The following is a 20,489-nucleotide window of genomic DNA, read 5'->3' on the forward strand; positions in this document are numbered from 1 at the left end:
AGCGGGGCCAACAAGTCCATATATTTCCTATAAAATTCCACTGGGAATCCGTCTGGTCCCGGGGCCTTCCCCGCCTGCATGCTTCCAATCCCTTTCACTACTTCCTCCGTCTCAATCTGTGCTCCCAGTCCCGCCCTCTCCTGCTCCTCCACCTCAGGAAATTCCAGCTGATCCAGAAAGCACATCATTCTCTCCTTCCCTTCCGGGGGCTGAGCTTCAAAAATCTTTCATAAAATGCCTTGAACACTCCATTCACTCTCTCCGCTCCCCGCTCCATCTCTCCCTCCTCATCTCCCCCCCCCCCCCCCCCCCCTATCTCCCTCGCTGCTCCCCTTTTCCTCAGTTGGTGGGCCAGCAACCTGCTTGCCTTCTCCCCATATTCGTACTGTACACCCTGTGCCTTCCTCCATTGTGCCTCTGCATTACCCGTAGTCAACAAGTCAAATTCTACATGTAGCCTTTGCTTTTCCCTGTACAGTCCCTCATCCGGTGCCTCCGCATATTGTCTGTCCACCCTCAAAAGTTCTTTCAACAACCGCTCCCTTTCCCTACCCTCCTGCTTTCCTTTATGTGCCCTGATAGATATCAGCTCCCCTCTAACCACAGCCTTCAACGCCTCCCAGACCACTCCCACCTGAACCTCCCCATTGTCATTGAGTTCCAAGTACCTTTCGATACACCCCCTCGCCCTTAAACACACACCCTCATCTGCCAATAATCCCATGTCCATTCTCGAGGGTGGATGCTGTTTTTCCTCCCCTATCTCCAGGTCCACCCAATGTGGAGCGTGGTCTGAAATAGCTATAGCTGTGTACTCCATCCCCGTCACCTTCGGGATCAGTGCCCTTCCCAAAACAAAAAAGTCTATCCGTGAATAGACTTTGTGGACATAGGAGAAAAACGAAAACTCCTTACTCCTAGATCTACTAAATCTCCAGGGGTCTACTCCTCCCATCTGCTCCATAAAGTCCTTGAGCACCCTAGCTGCAGCCGGCCTCCTTCCGGTCCTGGACCTCGATCTGTCCAGCCCTGGGTCCAGCACCGTATTAAAATCTCCACCCATTACCAAATTTCCCGCCTCTAGGTCCGGGATGCGTCCCAACATGCGCCTCATAAAATTGGCATCATCCCAGTTCGGGGCATATACGTTCACTAAAACCACCGCCTCCCCTTGCAATCTGCCACTCACCATCACGTATCTGCCTCCACCATCCGCCACTATGGTCTTTGCCTCAAACATTACCCGCTTCCCCACTAATATAGCCACCCCCCTGTTTTTTGCATCTAGCCCTGAATGAAACACCTGCCCCACCCATCCTTTGCGAATTCTGACCTGGTCTATCAGTTTCAGATGCGTCTCCTGCAGCATAACCACATCTGCCTTAAGTTTGTTTAGGTGTGCGAGTACCCGTGCCCTCTTAATCGGCCCGTTCAGCCCTCTCACATTCCACATGATCAGCCGGGTTGGGGGGCTCTTTACCGCCCCGCCCCCCCCCCCCCCTTTGTCGACTAGCCATCTCCTTTTTCAGTCCAGCTCCTCACCCGGTTCCCACGTAGCCGTATCTCCCCCCAACGGCGCCCTCCCGCCCTGACCACCACACCCCATACCAGCTCCCCCTTCTCCCCAGCAGCAGCAACCCAGTTAACCCCCCCTCCCCCGCTAGATCCCTTTCTAGCGTAATTGCACCCCCCATGTTGCTCCCAGAAGTCAGCAAACTCTGGCCGACCTCGGCTTCCCCCCGTGACCTCGGCCCCCACTGTGCGAGGCCCCCCCCCCTTCCTGCTTCCCTGTTCCTGCCATGATTACCAATACGCGGGAACAAAGCCTGCGCTTCCCATTTGGCCCCGCCCCCAATGGCCGGTGCCCCCAGGTCCTCACCCTCCCTCCCCCCCCCCTCCCCCACGACATGGGGAAGAGAGAAAAGTACAGGGTCGCAGGATTAACAACTTGGGAAATCATCTTTTCCCCCATTTCCCCCCCCCTTCACCCCACGTAGTCACCCCACAACTTTGTCCCAAACGTTCTTTTTCTAGCCTGCTTATTCCAGTTCCTCCTCGACAATAAATGTCCACGCCTCTTCTGCCGTTTCAAAGTAGTGGTGTTTCCCTTGATGTGTGACCCACAGTCTTGCCGGCTGCAGCATTCCAAATTTAACCTTCCTTTTGTGAAGCACCGCCTTGGCCCGATTAAAGCTTGCCCTCCTTCTCGCCACCTCCGCACTCCAATCTTGATATACCCGGATCACCGCGTTCTCCCACCTACTGCTCCGGGTTTTCTTTGCCCATCTGAGGACCATCTCTCTGTCCTTATATCGGAGAAATCTCACCACTATGGCTCGAGGAATTTCTCCAGCCCTCGGTCTTCGCGCCATAACTCGATAAGCTCCCTCCACCTCCAACGGGCCCGTCGAGGCCTCCAATCCCATTAACGAGTGAAGCATCGTGCTCACATATGCTCCGACGTCCGCCTCTTCTGCACCTTCGGGAAGACCAAGAATCCTTAAATTCTTCCTCCTCGCATTACTCTCCAGCACCTCCAGCCTTTCCACACACCTTTTGTGTTGTGCCTCGTGCATCTCTGTCTTCACCACCAGGCCCTGTATTTCGTCCTCATTCTCAGCAGCCTTTGCCTTCACGACCCGAAGCTCCTGCTCCTGGATCTTTTGCTCCTCCTTTAGCCCTTCAATCGCCTGTAATATCGGGGCCAACAGCTCCTTCTTCATCTCCTTTTTAAGTTCTTCCACGCAGCGCCGCAGGAACTCTTGTTGGTCAGGGCCCCATATTAAACTGCCACCTTCCGACGCCATCTTGCTTTGTGCTTGCCTTCCTGGCCGCTGCTCTAGAGGATCCACCGCAATCCGGCCACTTTCCTCTCCTTTTTCCATCGTGTCCAGGGGGGATTCCCTTCTGGTTTACCGCAGTGTTTTTAGCCGTTAAAATCGCCGTTGGGGCTCCTATTAAGAGCCCAAAAGTCCGTTCCACCGGGAGCTGCCGAAACGTGCGACCTAGCTGGTCATCGCCGCACCCGGAAGTCACAATCTCAGAAGTTAAAGTGTGCTAACATACATAATGTGAACAGAAATATCGAGACGACATGCGTAACAATTATTATTCATTTTTAAGTACTAATCAAAAATGCAATTAGTTGCAGCTAAATCCCAACCTAAATTACCCACTTTTCCCAACCCACAATTACCCCATTTTTATTTCCCATTTCCAGCAAGTGCATTACTTCACTTTGCTATACTGCGTTTCAGTTCACTCGTTCAGTTAAGAAATTATTTTTGTCTCTAGTAGGGACATGTATTCATTTTAAAAAGCTTTTTGATGATGTTTGATTTTAACATTTCTTTTATGTTTACTTTTTTTTTCAGAGTCATTTATCTTCTTCAAACATACCCGATTGACTACAGTGCAAAATTACTTTATATTGTTGCAACAGGTTCATCTTCTGTATGTACATTTCTTCCAGCATTTCTAACTTTCATTCATGTTGTATTTGAGGATGCATTAGGTCTATCTCCTAACTTGATTAAAACTTTAAATAAAACAAATCATCAAGTGGCAAAGGTAAGTATTTTGCAATCTGTAGTATTAAGATGTTATATTTGAGTGGGGGTGGTATGGGAGGCGTTGAAGGCGGTGGTCAGGGGAGAACTGATCTCCATTAGGGCTCATAGGGAGAAGACAGAGGGCATGGAAAGGGCGAGGTTAGTGGGCGAGATCTTGCAAGTGGACAGGAGATACGCAGAGGCCCCGGAGGAAAGAGTACTTAGGGAACGGCGACGGCTCCAGATTGACCTACTGACCACGGGTAAGGCGGAGGCACAATGGAGGAAGGCGCAAGGGGCGACCTATGAGTACGGGGAAAAGGCTAGCCGGATGCTGGCGCAACAGCTCCGTAAGAGGGCGGCAGCGAGGGAAATAGGGGGAATCAAAGATGGAAGGGGAGCCACGGTTCGAAGTGCCATGAAAATAAATAAGGTATTCAAGGCCTTCTATGAAGAGCTGTACAGGTCCCAGCCCCCAGGGGGGGAAGGGGAGATGAGGCTATTTCTGGACCAGCTGGGGTTTCCGACGGTGGAGGAGCAGAAGGCGGTTGGTTTGGGGTCACCAATTGGGTTGGAGGAGTTGAGCAAGGGTTTGGGGAGCATGCAGGCGGGGAAGGCCCCGGGGCCGGACGGGTTCCCGGTGGAGTTCTATAGAAAATATGTGGACCTGCTGGCCCCGCTGCTAGTGAGGACCTTTAACGGGGCAAGAGAGGAGGGAACCCTGCCCCAGACAATGTCGGAGGCAACAATCTCCTTGATTCTTAAGCGAGACAAGGATCCACTGCAATGTGGATCGTACAGGCCGATATCGCTCCTCAATGTGGACGCTAAGTTATTGGCAAAAGTGCTGGCCATGAGGATTGAGGACTGTGTCCCGGGGGTGATTCATGAGGACCAGATAGGATTTGTAAAGTGCAGGCAGTTAAATACCAATGTGCGGCGGCTCTTGAACGTGATAATGATGACATCGGAGGAGGGAGAGGCGGAGATAGTGGCAGCTATGGATGCGGAAAAAGCCTTTGACCGAGTAGAGTGGGAGTACCTCTGGGAGGTATTGCGCAGGTTTGGCTTCGGGGGAGGGTTTATCAGATGGGTTAAGCTCCTTTATAGCGCCCCGGTGGCGAGTGTAGTGACGAACCGGCGGAGGTCGGAGTACTTTCGGCTTTACCGAGGCAAGGGTGCCCCCTGTCCCCCCTGTTGTTTGCACTGGCAATCGAACCCGTGGCCATATCACTTAGGGAGTCCAAGAAATGGAGGGGGATAGTCCGCGGGGGAGAGGAGCATCGGGTATCGCTATACACTGATGACCTGCTGCTATACGTAGCGGACCCAATAGAGGGGATGGTGGAGGTCATGCAGACTCTGAAGGAGTTTGGGGAGTTCTCGGGCTACAAGCTTAATGTAGGGAAGAGTGAGCTTTTTGTGTTACAGGCAGGGGACCAAGAAAGAGGGATAGGGGACCTACCGCTGAGGAGGGCGGAGAGGAGTTTTCGGTATCTGGGGATACAGGTGGCCAGAAGTTGGGGGGCCCTACATAAACTGAATTTGACGAGGTTGGTGGAGCAAATGGAGGAGGATTTTAAAAGATGGGACATGCTCTCGCTCTCGCTGGCGGGTAGGGTGCAGTCGGTCAAAATGGTGGTCCTCCCAAGGTTTTTGTTCGTGTTTCAGTGCCTCCCCATCGTGATCACCAAGGGCTTTTTCAAGAAAGTAGGTAGGAGTATTATGGGGTATGTGTGGGCAAATAAGACACCGAGGGTTAGAAGAGGGTTCTTGGAACGCAACAGGGACCGAGGAGGGTTGGCTTTGCCAAACCTAGAGAGTTACTACTGGGCAGCAAACGTGGCGATGATCCGCAAGTGGGTCATGGAGGGAGAGGGGGCGGCATGGAAGAGGATGGAGATGGCGTCCTGTAAAGGAACGAGCCTGGGGGCGTTGGTAATGGCACCGCTGCCGCTCTCGCCGACAAAACACACCACAAGCCCGGTGGTGGCGGCAACGCTAAGGATCTGGGGCCAGTGGAGAAGGCACAGGGGTGCAATGGGAGCATTGGTGTGGTCCCCGATTAGGGGTAACCACCGGTTTGTCCCGGGGAAGATGGATGGGGGGTTCCAAGGCTGGAATCGGGCGGGGATTAGAAGAATGGGGGACCTGTTCATTGACGGGACATTTGCGAGCCTAGGGGCACTGGAGGAGAAGTATGAGTTACCCCCGGGAAATGCATTTAGATATATGCAGGTGAGGGCCTTTGTGAGGCAACAGGTGAGGGAATTCCCGTTGCTCCCGGCACAAGAAGTTCAAGATAGGGTGATCTCGGGTGTATGGGTCGGGGAGGACAAGGTGTCGGAAATATACCAAGAGATGAAAGAAGAGGGGGAAGCACTAGTAGAAGAACTGAAAGGTAAATGGGTGGAGGAGCTGGGGGAGGAGATTGAGGAGGGGAGTGCAGGAGGCGAAAGAGGCCGGCATTCTGGCCTTTGCGTCCCTAGTAGCCCGGCGAAGGGTCTTGCTCTTGTGGAAGGAGGCGAAGCCCCCTAGCCTGGAGGCCTGGTTAAACGACATGGCGGGGTTCATAAAATTGGAGAGAATTAAGTTTGCTTTGAGAGGGTCTGCACAGGGGTTTTACAGGCGGTGGCAACCGTTCCTAGAATACCTCGTGGAGCGTTAGAGGAAGTTCGGTCAGCAGCAGCAGCAACCCTGGGGGGGGGGGGGGGCAAACGAGAGACTGTTTGAGGGGATGGACGAGCAGAAGATGGCATGAAGGGTGGGGAGAAATGGAACGAGCGGCCAAGAGCCAGTGTATAAAGCTATGTAAATATACCATCTTGCCATGTACATCTCTTGCTCAGGGAGAACTTGCGTTATTTTGTTACGGGGGGGGGGGGGGTTATTGTTTGTAAGGGGGAAAAAAATTGTGTTGTTAAAAAACCTTAATAAAAATATTTATATTAAAAAAAAGATGTTATATTTGGTATGAGGAAGTACTGCTGTTTTGAATGATTTGCATAGTACATGAGGGTTCATGTACTATTTTTATTCTCGGTGGAATTGGTAAAAAATTCCACCGAGAATAAAAATAACAACTAACGGGGGGGGGGAAGTTATATTTGGAAGGGGAAATGCCCAAGAAATTCCAGGTTATTTATTGTTTTGAATCTTGTGAATTTGCTGCCATCGTGGCATTAGAAAACATTCAAGAAAGAAAAATAACATTAACATGCCTTTTAAAAAAAAAAAAAAAAATAGGTGTTAAATATGAGTGAATGAAAGAAAAGTAATAAATGAACTTGGAAAAATAAATATAAGCATTTGCCTAGATAGACTAGAAACTATGCAAGGCACTAGTTAGACCACACCTGAAATACTGTGAGCAGTTTTGGACCCCTTGTCAAAGGAAATATATTTTGGCATTGGAGGCAGTCCAGAGACAGTTCATTAGGTTTGATCCCGGGTATGGAGGAATTTTCTTGTGAGGAGAGTTGAGTAGGTTGGGCCTGTACTCAATTGAGTTTAGAAGACCAAGTGGTGACCTTATTGAGACATATAAGCTTCTCAGGGGGCTTGAAGGGGTAGATGCTGAGAGATTGTTGCTCATTGTGGGAGAGTTAGAACAATGGTGGGCAACCGGAGGGCACATACGGCCCATTAGAGTTTGGAGTGTGGCCCACAAGACACCTTGTTGATTGTTGCCCACTCACAGTGTCATCAAATTCCACACTCTTCGGTCAGTTAATTTTTCACTTACTGATATGACTAAAGTGATATACATGTAAAGCAAGGGCATGCAGTGTGAGGTGTGTGCTGGTTGCGTACAACATTGACTGTGGGAGAAGTGTGCTCGCTCCATGCCTAATCGAAGCATAAATATTTTTTCCCATTTGGAGTTGATAGTTATATTAATATATGAATGATTAAACATTTTCTGTAACTTGTTAAGAAATATTCAGTGTGTATTACATGTATTCAGTCTTATTCATGGGCTCATTATTAGTGAACATGCTCAATCTTGTGACCCACTGAGATGAAGGAGGGCCAAGTATGTTCAAGGCTGAGATGGACAGATTTTTAATCCGGAAGGGAATCAAGGTGGGAAAGTCGAGTTGAGGATTATTGTTTCAGAACAGTCATGATCTCATTGAATGGCGGAGTAGACAAAATGAGCCAAATGGCTCCTATTTCATATGATCTTATGGAATAAGAACATAAGAACTAGTAGCAGGAGTAGGCCATCTGGCCCCTCGAGCCTGCTCCACCATTCAATGAGATCATGGCTGATCTTTTGTGGACTCAGCTCCACTTTCCGGCCCGAACATAACCCTTAATCCCTTTATTCTTCAAAAACTATCTATCTTTATCTTAAAAACATTTAATGAAGGAGCCTCTACTGCTTCACTGGGCAAGGAATTCCATAGATTCACAACCCTTTGGGTGAAGAAGTTCCTCCTAAACTCAGTCCTAAATCTACTTCCCCTTATTTTGAGGCTATGCCCCCTAGTTCTGCTTTCACCCGCCAGTGGAAACAACCTGCCCGCTTCTATCCTATCTATTCCCTTCATAATCTTATATGTTTCTATAAGATCCTCCCTCGTCCTTCTAAATTCCAACGAGTACAGTCCCAGTCTACTCAACCTCCCCTCGTAATCCAACCCCTTCAGCTCTGGGATTAACCTAGTGAATCTCCTCTGCACACCCTCCAGTGCCAGTACGTCCTTTCTCAAGTAAGGAGACCAAAACTGAACACAATACTCCAGGTGTGGCCTCACTAACACCTTATACAATTGCAGCATCAGCTAATTAGCATTAGTTAAGAGCATCAGCTAATTAGCATTCTTTCTTATGGCTAAAGTAAGCTTTGATTTTAAATTTTATTATCTTGACCTCTTGCTTTCTTTCCCCTGGTGCTACATTCTGTGGGTGTGATGAAAGAGGATGCTGGTCCATAACTTGTGGAGAATCTCGGGCATTGATAGTCGGGTCCATTGAAATACCAATGGCTTTGTTGACTTTGAACCATTGTTTTAGATTTTCCACTTGATCATAGAATCCCTACAGTGCAGAAGGAGGCCATTAGGCCCATTGTGACTGCATTGACCCTCTGAAAGAGCACCCTACCTAGACCCACTCCCTTGCCCTGTCCCCATAACCCCACCCAACCATTGGACACATAGTATCAATATAACAGGCCAATCCACCTAACTTGCACAACTTTGGATTATGGGAGGAAACCGGAGCATCCAGGGGAAACCTACGCAGACACGAGGAGAATGTGGAAACTTCACACAGTCACCCAAGATTGGAATCAAACCTGGGTCCCTGGTGCTGTGAGTCGGCAGTGTTAGCAACCGTGCCACCAATTAATGTAATTTAATGATTGGCAAATTTATGTATGAGTAATAATCCCACATTTCTGATTTTTCCAGCCTTTTGGTGGTACCCAGCTGTCGTTTTCCCATAGGAGTCGTGCTTTGCAGTGTCTCCTTCACATTGCAGACAGCGAAACAATAGCAAACATCAGTCGGCAATCAACTGAACAAGTCAAGTATGTTCCAGTTGTACCATTTGCTAAATGCATACTAATAAATCTTGCTATTTCTAAACAATAAACATTCCTTTGCAAAGAATTTGGTGAGTATATATCTCCAATTTTCTTTCCAGTAAATATGCAGCATTATCCTCCCCCTTCAGTGTCAGAGCCAGGCAGCTCTAATCTGTTAAGTGGCTGATGTTAACGAAGCAAAAATGTTTTAACTGAAAATGGAATAGAAAATTCCTAATTCCCTTCTTCCCAACTTCTGGACCTTTAGCATAGTAAATGTGCTATCTGTAGAACTGTATAGATTAGCAAGGGTCTTTCGTAAATTAGGCAACCAGCCAGGGTAGCTCCAGGGCATTATAATAGCTTCTGAACCTCCAGACTGAAGAGTAGAGGAAGGAATAAACAATAGTTTCCCAAGACTGTCTAACCACATCTGCTGGGTGTATGTAAGCAAGGACAAAATTAGGCTCAGCTATGATGGTCCCTATGATTGAATTGCCTGCTGATAATGTCCAGGCTCTCACCTTAACAATGGCCACTTGAGTACAGTGCTGAAGTACCATTATTATATGTAAAATGTGCATCATTGTCTTTAGGTGAGATGGGATAAATGGAAACAAATTACTTGTAATTTAAAGAAGACATTTATTGCTAAATGAAACATATTGTGAATATTTTGGGTCATTTGTAACTCAAAACGATTTTACATTTTAACAAGTGAAGCGGGCACTCGGTAGAGCACATGCTCTGCCACACTGTCAATTCAATGTTATTACAATTATGCAACTCTTCCTTGAGGTTTTCCCTGCCTGGCTGGTGTTCTGTAAGAATAAAGCTTTTAAAAAAAAAAAAAAAATTGTTTTATGATTTAATTCCATTTCACTGAGAAAGCTTCAGGCCTATCCACATCCAACACCCGATTCTGAAAACTCAGCCCATATTTGTTTTTATAGATTTAGAGTCCCCAATTATTATTTTCCAATTAAGGGGCAATTTAGCATGGCCAATCCACCTAACCTGCACATCTTTGGGTTGTGGGGGTGAAACCCACGCAGACACAGGGAGAATATGCAAACTCCACGCAGACAGTGACCCAGGTTCAGGATCGAACCTGGATCCATAGCGCCGTAGCCAGCAGTGCTAACCACTGCCGCCCCAACTCTGCCCATATTTTGACAGCTCTACCAAATTGCACGGTGTTCTAAAGCAACGTTCTAAATAAAACGACCCACTACATATGTTTTAAAAAGCCAATTCACCCTATTTCTCCATGTTAACAGATCTTTTTTAAAACAAAAAGAATTCCAGGATTCAGATCTGCATCATTGCCAAAAACTTATCAGTTCTTCATTTGATCAGACCCATTCTATGTACCATGTTTCATTGTAATTGTCCATTTGATTTTCATTTATATTGTTGCCTGACAAGCTGGCGTGAAAACAATGCCTACACCCACCTTCAGTGGTGGAGATCAGAGAACTATGTAGTACCAACATTCGAGAAAAGCGGCTTCAGAATGTTTTTTTTTAAGAAAATATTTTATTGAAGCATTTGTAATTTTCCCAATTTAACATGTTGACATTTCTAAAACAACCGCGTGGGTCGACGCACAAAATACCCCCTAAAAGAACAACAAACAATAAACCACCTCCTCCACTTCTCCCGCCCTGTCCCCAATTACCCGTATATTAGCTCCTTGTCCTTATTTAACATTACCCTGCCTCCTGTTTTCCGCCCCCCCCCTCCGCCCACCTTTTCCCCCCCCCCTTACTGCTGACTTTCAATTTTTGTTTAAGAAATCGATGAATGGCTGCCAACTCCGGGCGAATCCCTGTATTGATCCTCTCTGAGCGAACTTGATTTTCTCCAGACTGAGAAACCCGACAATATCGCTGACCCACATTCCTGACTTCGGGGGCTTCGAGTCCCTCCATCTCAACAAGATCCGTCTCCGGGCCACCACGGAGTAGAAGGCAAGGATAGCGCCCCCACCCCCCCCTGCCGACACCCAAAATATTGCCAATTTTGGACTCGGAGCTACCCTATCTTCCAGGACTTCTGACATAACATCCGCAAATCCTTGCCAGAATTCCCTCAGTTTCGGACATGCCCAAAACAAATGAACGTGGTTGGCCGGGCTACCCCCACACCGTCCACATCCGTCGTCCTCCTCCTCGAAGAACCGTTATGTGGGCCCTGTGGACTACCTTGAACAGAATCAAGCTAAGTCTAGCACAGGACGAGGATGCATTTACCCTTTTCAAGGCTTTTTCCCACAGTCCAGTTTCCAGCTCCCCTTCCCACTTCCTCTTCACCTCTCTGATAGGGGCCCCTTCCCACTCTAACAATTCCCTGTATATCTCCGAAACCTTCCCACCTCCAACCCCTGTTTTTGACAGCACTTTATCCTGTAGTCCCCTCAGGGGGAGGCGAGGAAAGCTTGGGACCTGCCTCCGTACAAAGTTCCGCACTCTAAGGTACCGAAACCCTTCCCACCTGGCAAATTAAACTCCTCCTCTAATGTCTCCAAGGTCGGAACGTCCTCCTGGATGAATAGATCCCCAAACCTCTCAATCCCTATCCGCTGCCATACATTAAAGCCCCCATCCAGCCCCCCCGGGACAAACCGATGATTATCACAGATCGGTGACCACACTGACGCTCTTCCAGTCTCGTATGCTGCCTCCATTGCCCCCACACCCTTGGGGCTGCCACCACCGGACTTGTAGGGTACCGGGCCGGCGAGGAACGGCAGGGGCGCTGTCAGTAAAGCCTCTAAACTCGCACCGTTGCAAGATGCTGCTTCCATCCGCTCCCAAACCGACCCCTCCCCCACTACCCACTTCCTGACCATCGATATGTTGGCAGCCCAGTAATAGTTGATAAAGCTCGGGAGAGCCAAGCCCCCTTCTCCGTGGGTCCGTTCCAGGAGTGCCCTCGTTACTCTCTGGGTTTCACCCGCTCATATAAACCTCGATATCGCCACATTCATACTTCTGAAAAAAGCCTTTGGGACAAAAATCGCGAGACATTGAAAAAAGAAAAGCAGTCTCGGAAGGATTGTCATCTTCACTGTCTGAACCCTCCCCGCCAGCGTCAGTGGGAGCATGTCCCATCTGCGGAAATCCCTTCTCATTTGATCCACTGCTTTGCCCAAATTTAACTTGTGAATCTGCGCCCAATCCTTGGCCACGAATCCCCAGATACCTAAAACTCCTCCCAACCACGTTAAAAAGTAGCCCCCCCCCCCGCCCTCCCGGGGTCCATGACATAAAGCAGCAAATCGTCGTCCGCCTAGAGAGAGACCCTGTGTTTTCTCTCCCTCCCCCCAACGATACCCTGGCAGGCATTCGCTGCTCTCAGGGCCATTGCTAAAGGTTCTATGGCCAGGGCAAACGGTAATGGGGAGAGCGGGCATCCCTGCCTTGTCGCTCGACATTGAAGTATTCCGACCGAACTCGGTTAGTTTTTACGTTTGCCGCCAGGGCCTGATACAATAACCGGACCCACTCCACAAATCCCTGCCCAAACCTGCCTAAAATATCCCATAGATACTTCCACTCCACCCGGTCGAAAGCGGCTTCAGAATGTTAACTATGTAGGTCACACTAGTTGTCTTGGTAATTTAATCAACAGCACCAAAACCATTACTATGAAAGAGATATCCTTGTTTACCTATAGAACTTGCTGATTTTGAAGGTTGCTACAGTATCTACTTTATTAGTTCAACAAAAACCTTTTCACAATGGAACTAAACTTTAATAGATGTAACTGATCTTTGTTCTTGTAGGTGTTACCTGAAGTATTGCATTTGTTTGACTGAATTTGAAATCTTGAACATACCATATACCATTGAATCGTTCCACAACAGTCCCAAAGAGGGCATGATCAAAGGTTTATGGAAGAACCACAACCACGAGCCTAGGGTTAGTACCAAGATCCAGATATATTTAATGTAGGACAATTTATCTGTCGTAACACTTTGATTAGAGAAACTGTTTGTTGCAAATCTGGGGAGGCGGTGGCATAGTAGTATTGTCACTGGACTAGTAAACTAGAGACCCAGAGTAATGCTCTGGGGCCCCAGGTTCAAATTCCACCACTGCTGATGGTGAAATTTGAATTCAATAAAAATCTGGAATTAAAAGTCCAATGATGATCATGAAACCATTGTCAATTTTCTGAACTGATTTAAGAAGTGTTTCCTGTGAATAGTAAGTAGAAATAGATGTAAAAATTAAAATACACACAACAAAGTTAGATGGTACATGTTATGTTTAAAACAAAACAGCGACTGCTATGTATTGTGAAGCTTTTACATTGGAGGATATATTTAAAAAGTGGAGGTTAAGGTGCTAGTTGTTTGAATTCATCCAGTATTTAAAAAGCAGCAGTGTATTCCTTAAGGTTTAGCAATATCTGTATAAGAAATTATAATAATGTTTTTTTAAATTCTCAGGCTGTTAGATTGGTTACGGAGTTAAGTTTGGAATACAAAGTGTATGACCCACAGCTATGGAATGGTATACTGCAGAAACTGCTGGCTTTTAACATGGTAAGTAAAGCAATACAATTGTGTTCTTTTGCATGCATATCTAATGCAAACTAACATAGTGCTCCACAAGTACATTATAATGTTTTCATTTTGAGCTTTCTTTCTTTGGATCTCCAGCAACATTGCAGTTGTACAGTGCCATTAACACAAGAAATATTTCTCGAAGAACTTCATAGGGATGAGGAAAACTGATACCAAGTTGTCAAAAGAGAAATTGGGAGGATCACCAAGGGTCTTATTAGAGACGTATGAACATTTCAGTGCTAGAAAGGTTAAGGCAAATGTGGATCACCGTTAACATAGAACATGCAGTGCAGAAGGAGGCCTGTCGAGTCTGCACCGACCCACTTAAGCCCTCACTTCCACCCTATCCCCGTAACCCAATAAACCCTCCTAACCTTTTTTTGGTCACTAAGGGCAATTTATAATGGCCAATTTTATAATTTCCAATCCACCTAACCTGCACGTCTTTGGACTGTGGGAAGAAACCGGAGCACCCGGAGGAAACCCACGCAGACACTGGGAGAACGTGCAGACTCCGCACAGACAGTGACCCAGCGGGGAATCGAACCTGGGACCCTGTCACTGTGAAACCACAGTGCTATCCAGTTGTGCTACCGTGCTGCCCCATAACTGTTTAGGTGAAAAGGATATGATGGGCAGAAAGCAAGGTTGAACAGGGTACTGAGCTACAACTTTCTTGGTTTAACCAGAGTTGGTAGCTCGGAAGAAGGATATCGCTCATGATTACCGAGTGAAGCTTACAATGGAACAAAGGCTTCATTATTCCCAGTGTCCTGATGAAGTTCGTACTCATCCAAGGCTGGATGATGAACAAGCAATTTGACAGTGAAGGTAACCGGGACTGGGAGAGGTGGTAAGGGATACAAATGGATGTCATTGTTGTACATTTGGAGGTTGACCCTATCTCTGTGAATGATATGGCCAGGGGACAGCAAGTAGATATGTATGTGGAGAGGGGTCAAGGGTAGATCTTCAGATGACTTCATTGATTATAATATTAGTGTGGAAAGCAATGTCATTGCAGAGCTGCTTTGGATGCAGTCAGATAGGCGAGAGAATTTCACAACTCTCAAAAGTTTCTAAAATGTTTCATGGGGGTTGATGTTGATCGAGGGATATATTGTTATCCAGGATATCTGGGAAGCTCCCTTATTTGTCTTTGGTGAGTGTATAGATTATGTGCTCAGGATTCTGGAGTTGGACAAACCCATAATTTGCCCACTCAGACAAAAGTCAAGGCTAACACCAAAAGAGCATTAAAGCAAAGGCAGCTTCATAAAGCTGGCCAAGAGTGGAGGAACACTAGAAGTGTATGGAATTGATTGTCACATTTTGTTTGTAAGCACTCCTGTGAAGCACCATGGAATGTTTTACTGCGATGAGGCACTACATAATTGCAACTTGTGTGACACAGGCTGCAGAGAGGTCAAGGAGGATAAGGGGGATATTGCATCAGGGTCAGAATCCAAAGAATGATGTTTGTCACTTGTAGGGCTTTTTCTATGTGGTGGTAGAGGTGGATCAGATGTTGACGTTGTACTTTTACCAAGCTGACTCTTTCATCAAGTATGTTATAATTACTGGAGTTGGTGTGAAATCAATAGTTGTGGTTATAGTTTTAAGTATCCTTGGAGAGCAAGGTTATCTGCCACTACTGAATGTTGACATTCGTACAGACACACTTTTTCGAATATATTAATTTTCTTTTCATTATTTTGGATGTTTTTCCAGTTGCCCTCCCATCCCCATCATGTTTTATCCTATGGCCTGCCTTTTACCAAGTGACTATTACACAACCAGTGTTTTCTGTCTCCTTTTGAAGCCCTCCTGAGATTAGGATTTTCTATTTCCTCACCTGTGTCAGACTACTTTCCAACGTATTGATACAACACGCTTCTATATTTTGTGAGTTGTGAAAGAGGAATCGGATGAATTTCTTCTAACTTCAATATATAATAGAGAGGTCATTGTAAATTTTTGCTGGGATTTTCCGACCCCACCACAGGGGATGCGGCAGCCCAGCCAAAGGTTCATTGACTTTCGGTGGGACCAGGTGAAACCAGCGGCAGAGAGGGCTGTAAAGTCCTGCCCTCTATCTAGAACCAAAATAATAGTGTTATTACTTTTTACTATTCAAAAACTTTGGAACTTAAATGGTTTGTCTTCAGAGTTCTTTTTTTTGCATCGCTAAATATGCACTTTTGTTTAAATGAAAAGTGAAGCTCATGTACAAAATTAAACATGTTTGTATGTTATAGGTCGACTACTTGAGGAAAGTGCTAGTAACAATCACTGCAATACACCCTTTGTGGCAGGTATGTGTATTTTTCTCTGCAAATTATTGATCTTTTTGTATACCATTACCATGGTAATGCAGCAAGGGCATTTCCATTGTACTTTCCCTAATACAATATAGATAGTAAGAGTCTGACAACACCAGGATAAAGTCCAACAGGTTTGTTTCGAATCACTAGCTTTCGGAGCACTGCTCCTTCCTCAGGTGAATGAAGAGGTGGGTTCCAGAAACATATATATTTATATATATATATAGACAGAGTCAAAGATGCAATACGATACTTTGAATGCAAGTCTTTGCAGGTAATTAATTCTACAGGTCCATACGGAGCAACTGGAGAGAGGGATAATCGTAGGTTAAAGAGGTGTGAATTGTCTCCAGCCAGGACAGTTGGTAGAAATTTGCAAGCCCAGGCCAGATGGTGGGGGGTGAATGTAATGCGACATGAATCCAAGGTCCCGGTTGAGGCCATATTCATGTGTGCGGAACTTAGCTATAAATTTCTGCTCGGCGATTTTGCGTTGTCGCGCATCAATTACATTTTTTTCCTTTGGACCCACGGTGAATAATCACTGAAACGACTACACAATGACGTCAATAAGTTCCACCCCACCACCAGACCTACCATGGACTACTCTCCAGAATCGGTTGCATTCTTGGACACGCTCATCTCCACAAAGGATGGTCACTCAGCACTTCGCTTTACCACAAGTCCATAGATAATCTCTCGATGCTCCACTTCTCCAGCTTCCACCCTAAACACATTCAAGAAGCCATCCCCTATGGGCAAGCCCTCCGTATACACAGGATCTGCTCAGACGAGGAGGTGCGTAACAGACATCTACAGACGCTGAAAGATGCCCTTGTACGAACGGGATATGGCGCTCGACGCATCGATCAACAATTCTAACGCGCCACAGCAAAAAACCGCACCGACCTCCTCAAACATGGGACACAACCGACAGAGTACCCTTCGTCATCCAGTACTTCCCCGGAGCGGAAAAACTACGACATCTTCTTTGCTACCTTCAACACGTCATCGATGAAGACGAACATCTTGCCAAGGTCATCCCCACTATGCGCCTTCAATCAACCGCGCAACCTCAAACAAACCATTATTTGCAGCAAACTACCCAGCCTTCAGAACATCGACCACGACACCCCACAACCCTGTCACGGCACTCTCTGCAAGACGTGCCAGATCATCGACATGGGTACTACCATTACACGTGAGAACACCACCCACCAGGTATGTGGTACATACTCGTGCGACTCGGCCAATTATGTCTACCTCATACGCTGCAGGAAAGGATGTCCCGAAGCGTGATACTATGGGGAGACCATGCAGCCGCAGCGACAACGGATGAACAGACATGGCGTGACGATCGCCAGGCAGGAATGTTCCCTTCCAGTCGGGGAACACTTAAGCAGTCAAGGGCATTCAGCCTCTGATCTTCGGGTAAGCGTTCTCCAAGGCGGCCTTCAGGACGCGCGACAACGCAGAATTGCAGTGCAGAAACCTATAGCCAAGTTCCGCACACATGAGTACGGCCTCAAACGGGACCTTGGATTCATAATCCTACCAACTATCCAGGCTTGAGACAATTCACACCTCTTTAACCTGGGATTACCCCTCTCTCTGGATCTGTAGAGACTTAATTACCTGCAAAGACTTGCATTCAAAGTATCGTCTTGCATCTTTGACTCTGTCTCTCTCTCTCTCTCTCTCTCTCTCTCTATGTGTTTCTGGAACCCACCTCTTCATTCACCTGAGGAAGGAGCAGTGCTCCGAAAGCTAGTGATTCAAAACAAACCTGTTGGACTTTAACCTGGTGTTGTAAGAAATCTTACTGTGCTCACCCCAGTCCAATGCCGGCATCTCCACATCATGACAATATAGATAAATATGGCACTGGTGCTGCAGATCTGAAATATTAACAAACATACATTAACCAATCATTGGCCCATTTCTCAAGTCACCTTGTTGTGTTATGCTCCAACTCTGTTCAATTAAATGCAATAATTATTTTTTTATCTATGCGCCGTTAAGCTAATGAAGCCTGTTTCTTGTTAGCTACCACTGACAGAACAAACAATTTGGGGCTTGCATAACATGTGTTGCATAAAGTATTGATTGGAAAAGGTTATTTTCCTGTCTTTCCAATAAACCGATGCAATTCACAGCATGATCAGTGTTCCACTAACGTTAAGAATTTCATTCAATTTCCTCATGGCACCTAAGTGCACCATTTTATTTTGTATTCCCTCAATTGATGTTGTAGCCTTCTGTAGTGTATTTGCTCTGTGCCAAGAGAGTCGTTATGAACTTGCCAAGCAAGTCCTACAAAGGTATTCCTTTGGAGCTATTTGTAGCTGATAAATATAGCATTTCTGTCCTGATTGCGCTACCAATCTGTTCTCTAACTGTTGCCAATCTTTATAATTTCATAACTAGGGGTGGATTAGGGAAATTCTTAGAATTCACAAACTCAAAGTCATGTTGTTCCATTTTACTTACGCCAAAGAAGAATGGCTGCTGCTATCTGAGGTTTGGTTATAAGCCCATAAGACATAGGAGCAGAATTAGGCTATTCGGTCAATCGAGTCTGCTCCGCCATTAAATCATGGCTGATACTTTTCTCATCCCCATTCTCCTGCTTCTCCCAATAACCCCTGATCCCCTTTAAAAGCAAGAACCTATCTAGCTCTGTCTTAAAGACACTTAGTGATTTGGCCTCCACAGCCTTCTGCACTGTAAATTTTATGATTCTGCACCAAAGAGTTGCACAGATTCACCACCGTCTGGTTGAAGAAATTCCTCCACATCTCTGTTTTAAAAGATCGTCCCTTTAGTCTGAGATTGTGTCCTCTGTGTCATAATATGCACTAGTATATCATGGTGCAGATACACACACACTGATGGATACACAGAGCAAGACCAATCAACACCGCAGCCAATCACCAGTTAGAGCACACTCACTCTAAAGACAGGGGGCATCAGAATTCCCGCTCATTTGGGATGCAGCCTCCTACAAGGACAGAGCTTACAGCACAGATCCTCACCATGTGCTGAGTGCATAGACTGGTTCGGACAGGGATAGGTCTTTAGTTTAATCTAACATCGTGTTAACCCACAATGAAAGTATGTTCAACAGTTTCTAACTTAATAAAATAGTGTTGCACTATTTTAAGTGTTGGTGGCCTGTATTTGTTCCACGGATCCAGAGCACCCAACACATCATGATACCAGGAGTTGAGGGATATTAGAACTTCTTAGACCTACCTGCAAGTGATCTGCCTTTCGCCAGCATACAGTCATCCTCCAAAATGGACAGCGTCCGCCCGCCGCCGCTCCGCATCACCGGTAACCTGGGGGCCAACTGGAAGATATTCAAACAACGCTTCCAGCTCTATCTGGAAGCCACAGACCGGGAAGATGCCTCGGACACCAGGAAGATCGCTCTCTTCCTATCCACGGCCGGGGAACATACCATCCACATTTTCAATTCTCTCACCTTTGCTGATGATGAAGATAAATCAAAATTCAAGACGGTCCTCCTCAAGTTTGACACTCACTGCAACATAGAGGTGAATGAAAGTTTCGAGCGCTATGTATTCCAACAGTGTTTGCAGGGTAAGGATGAACCTTTCCAGTCCTTTCTCACCCACCTCCGCATCCTTGCGCAGTCCTGTAATTACGGGCTCACCTCCGACTCCATGATACGCGACCAGATCGTTTTCGGTGTTCGGCCGGACCCCCTACGCCAGCAGCTCCTCAAGGTAAAGCAGCTCACCCTAGCGACCGCCATCGAGACCTGCGTGTTACACGAACACGCCACTAGTCGGTATTCCCACATCCAAGCGGCTGAAACGGCGCGGCAAGGTCCCCGCGAGGCAGAACTGGTCCAAGCAATTGAGCAACTCTAGGGCAGTCAACACTCCATGTGACCCAGCGCGATTTGTCTGCCAGGTTGACGCCCATGTGGCATTCGCGGCCTCCAATCTACCTGCCACGGATGACCGCCTCATCCAAATTCGCCGCGAGACAGTGGCTGACCCCTTGCTACAACGTGTCATGCGCCACCTAACGGACGGGTGGCTCAAAGGCCAATGCCCTCAGTTCTATAATGTCAGAGATGATCTGGTGATAGTAGACGGGGTTCTTCTAAAACTGGACCACATTGTCATCCCGCATAGCATGCGCCAACTTGTCCTGGAACAACTACACGAGGGCCACCTTGGCGTGGAAAACTGCCGCCAACAGGCCCGAGAGGCAGTGTACTGGCCCGGCATTAATGAGGACATAGCCAACACAGTGCTCAACTTCCCCACTTGTCAGTGCTTCCAGCCGGCCCAACCACGTGAGACCCTGCAGCCCCATGAGTTGGTCACGTCACTATGGACCAAGGTGGGCATCGACCTGCTCCACGCGCTGGGTAGAGACTATGTCCTGATCGTGGACTACTTTTCGAATTACCCGGAGGTGATATGGTTGCACGACATCACCTCGTCTGCAGTCATTCGTGC

The 20,489-nt window shown here is 47.0% G+C and overlaps 1 protein-coding gene across 1 annotated transcript in view; it reads left to right on the forward strand.

Moving 5' to 3' along the window:
- Positions 1-20,489, forward strand: part of kntc1 (kinetochore associated 1) — a 263,597-nt gene that overhangs the window by 215,895 nt on the left and 27,213 nt on the right. Inside the window, exons 53-57 of the mRNA XM_072495542.1 lie at positions 3,375-3,453; positions 8,972-9,090; positions 12,878-13,013; positions 13,547-13,642; positions 15,925-15,981. Of these exons, the coding sequence (XP_072351643.1) occupies positions 3,375-3,453; positions 8,972-9,090; positions 12,878-13,013; positions 13,547-13,642; positions 15,925-15,981 (487 nt within the window). The remainder of the gene's footprint in view (positions 1-3,374; positions 3,454-8,971; positions 9,091-12,877; positions 13,014-13,546; positions 13,643-15,924; positions 15,982-20,489) is intronic.

The sequence above is a fragment of the Scyliorhinus torazame genome, chromosome 1 (genome assembly GCF_047496885.1).
Source record: "Scyliorhinus torazame isolate Kashiwa2021f chromosome 1, sScyTor2.1, whole genome shotgun sequence".
NCBI lineage: Eukaryota > Metazoa > Chordata > Chondrichthyes > Carcharhiniformes > Scyliorhinidae > Scyliorhinus > Scyliorhinus torazame.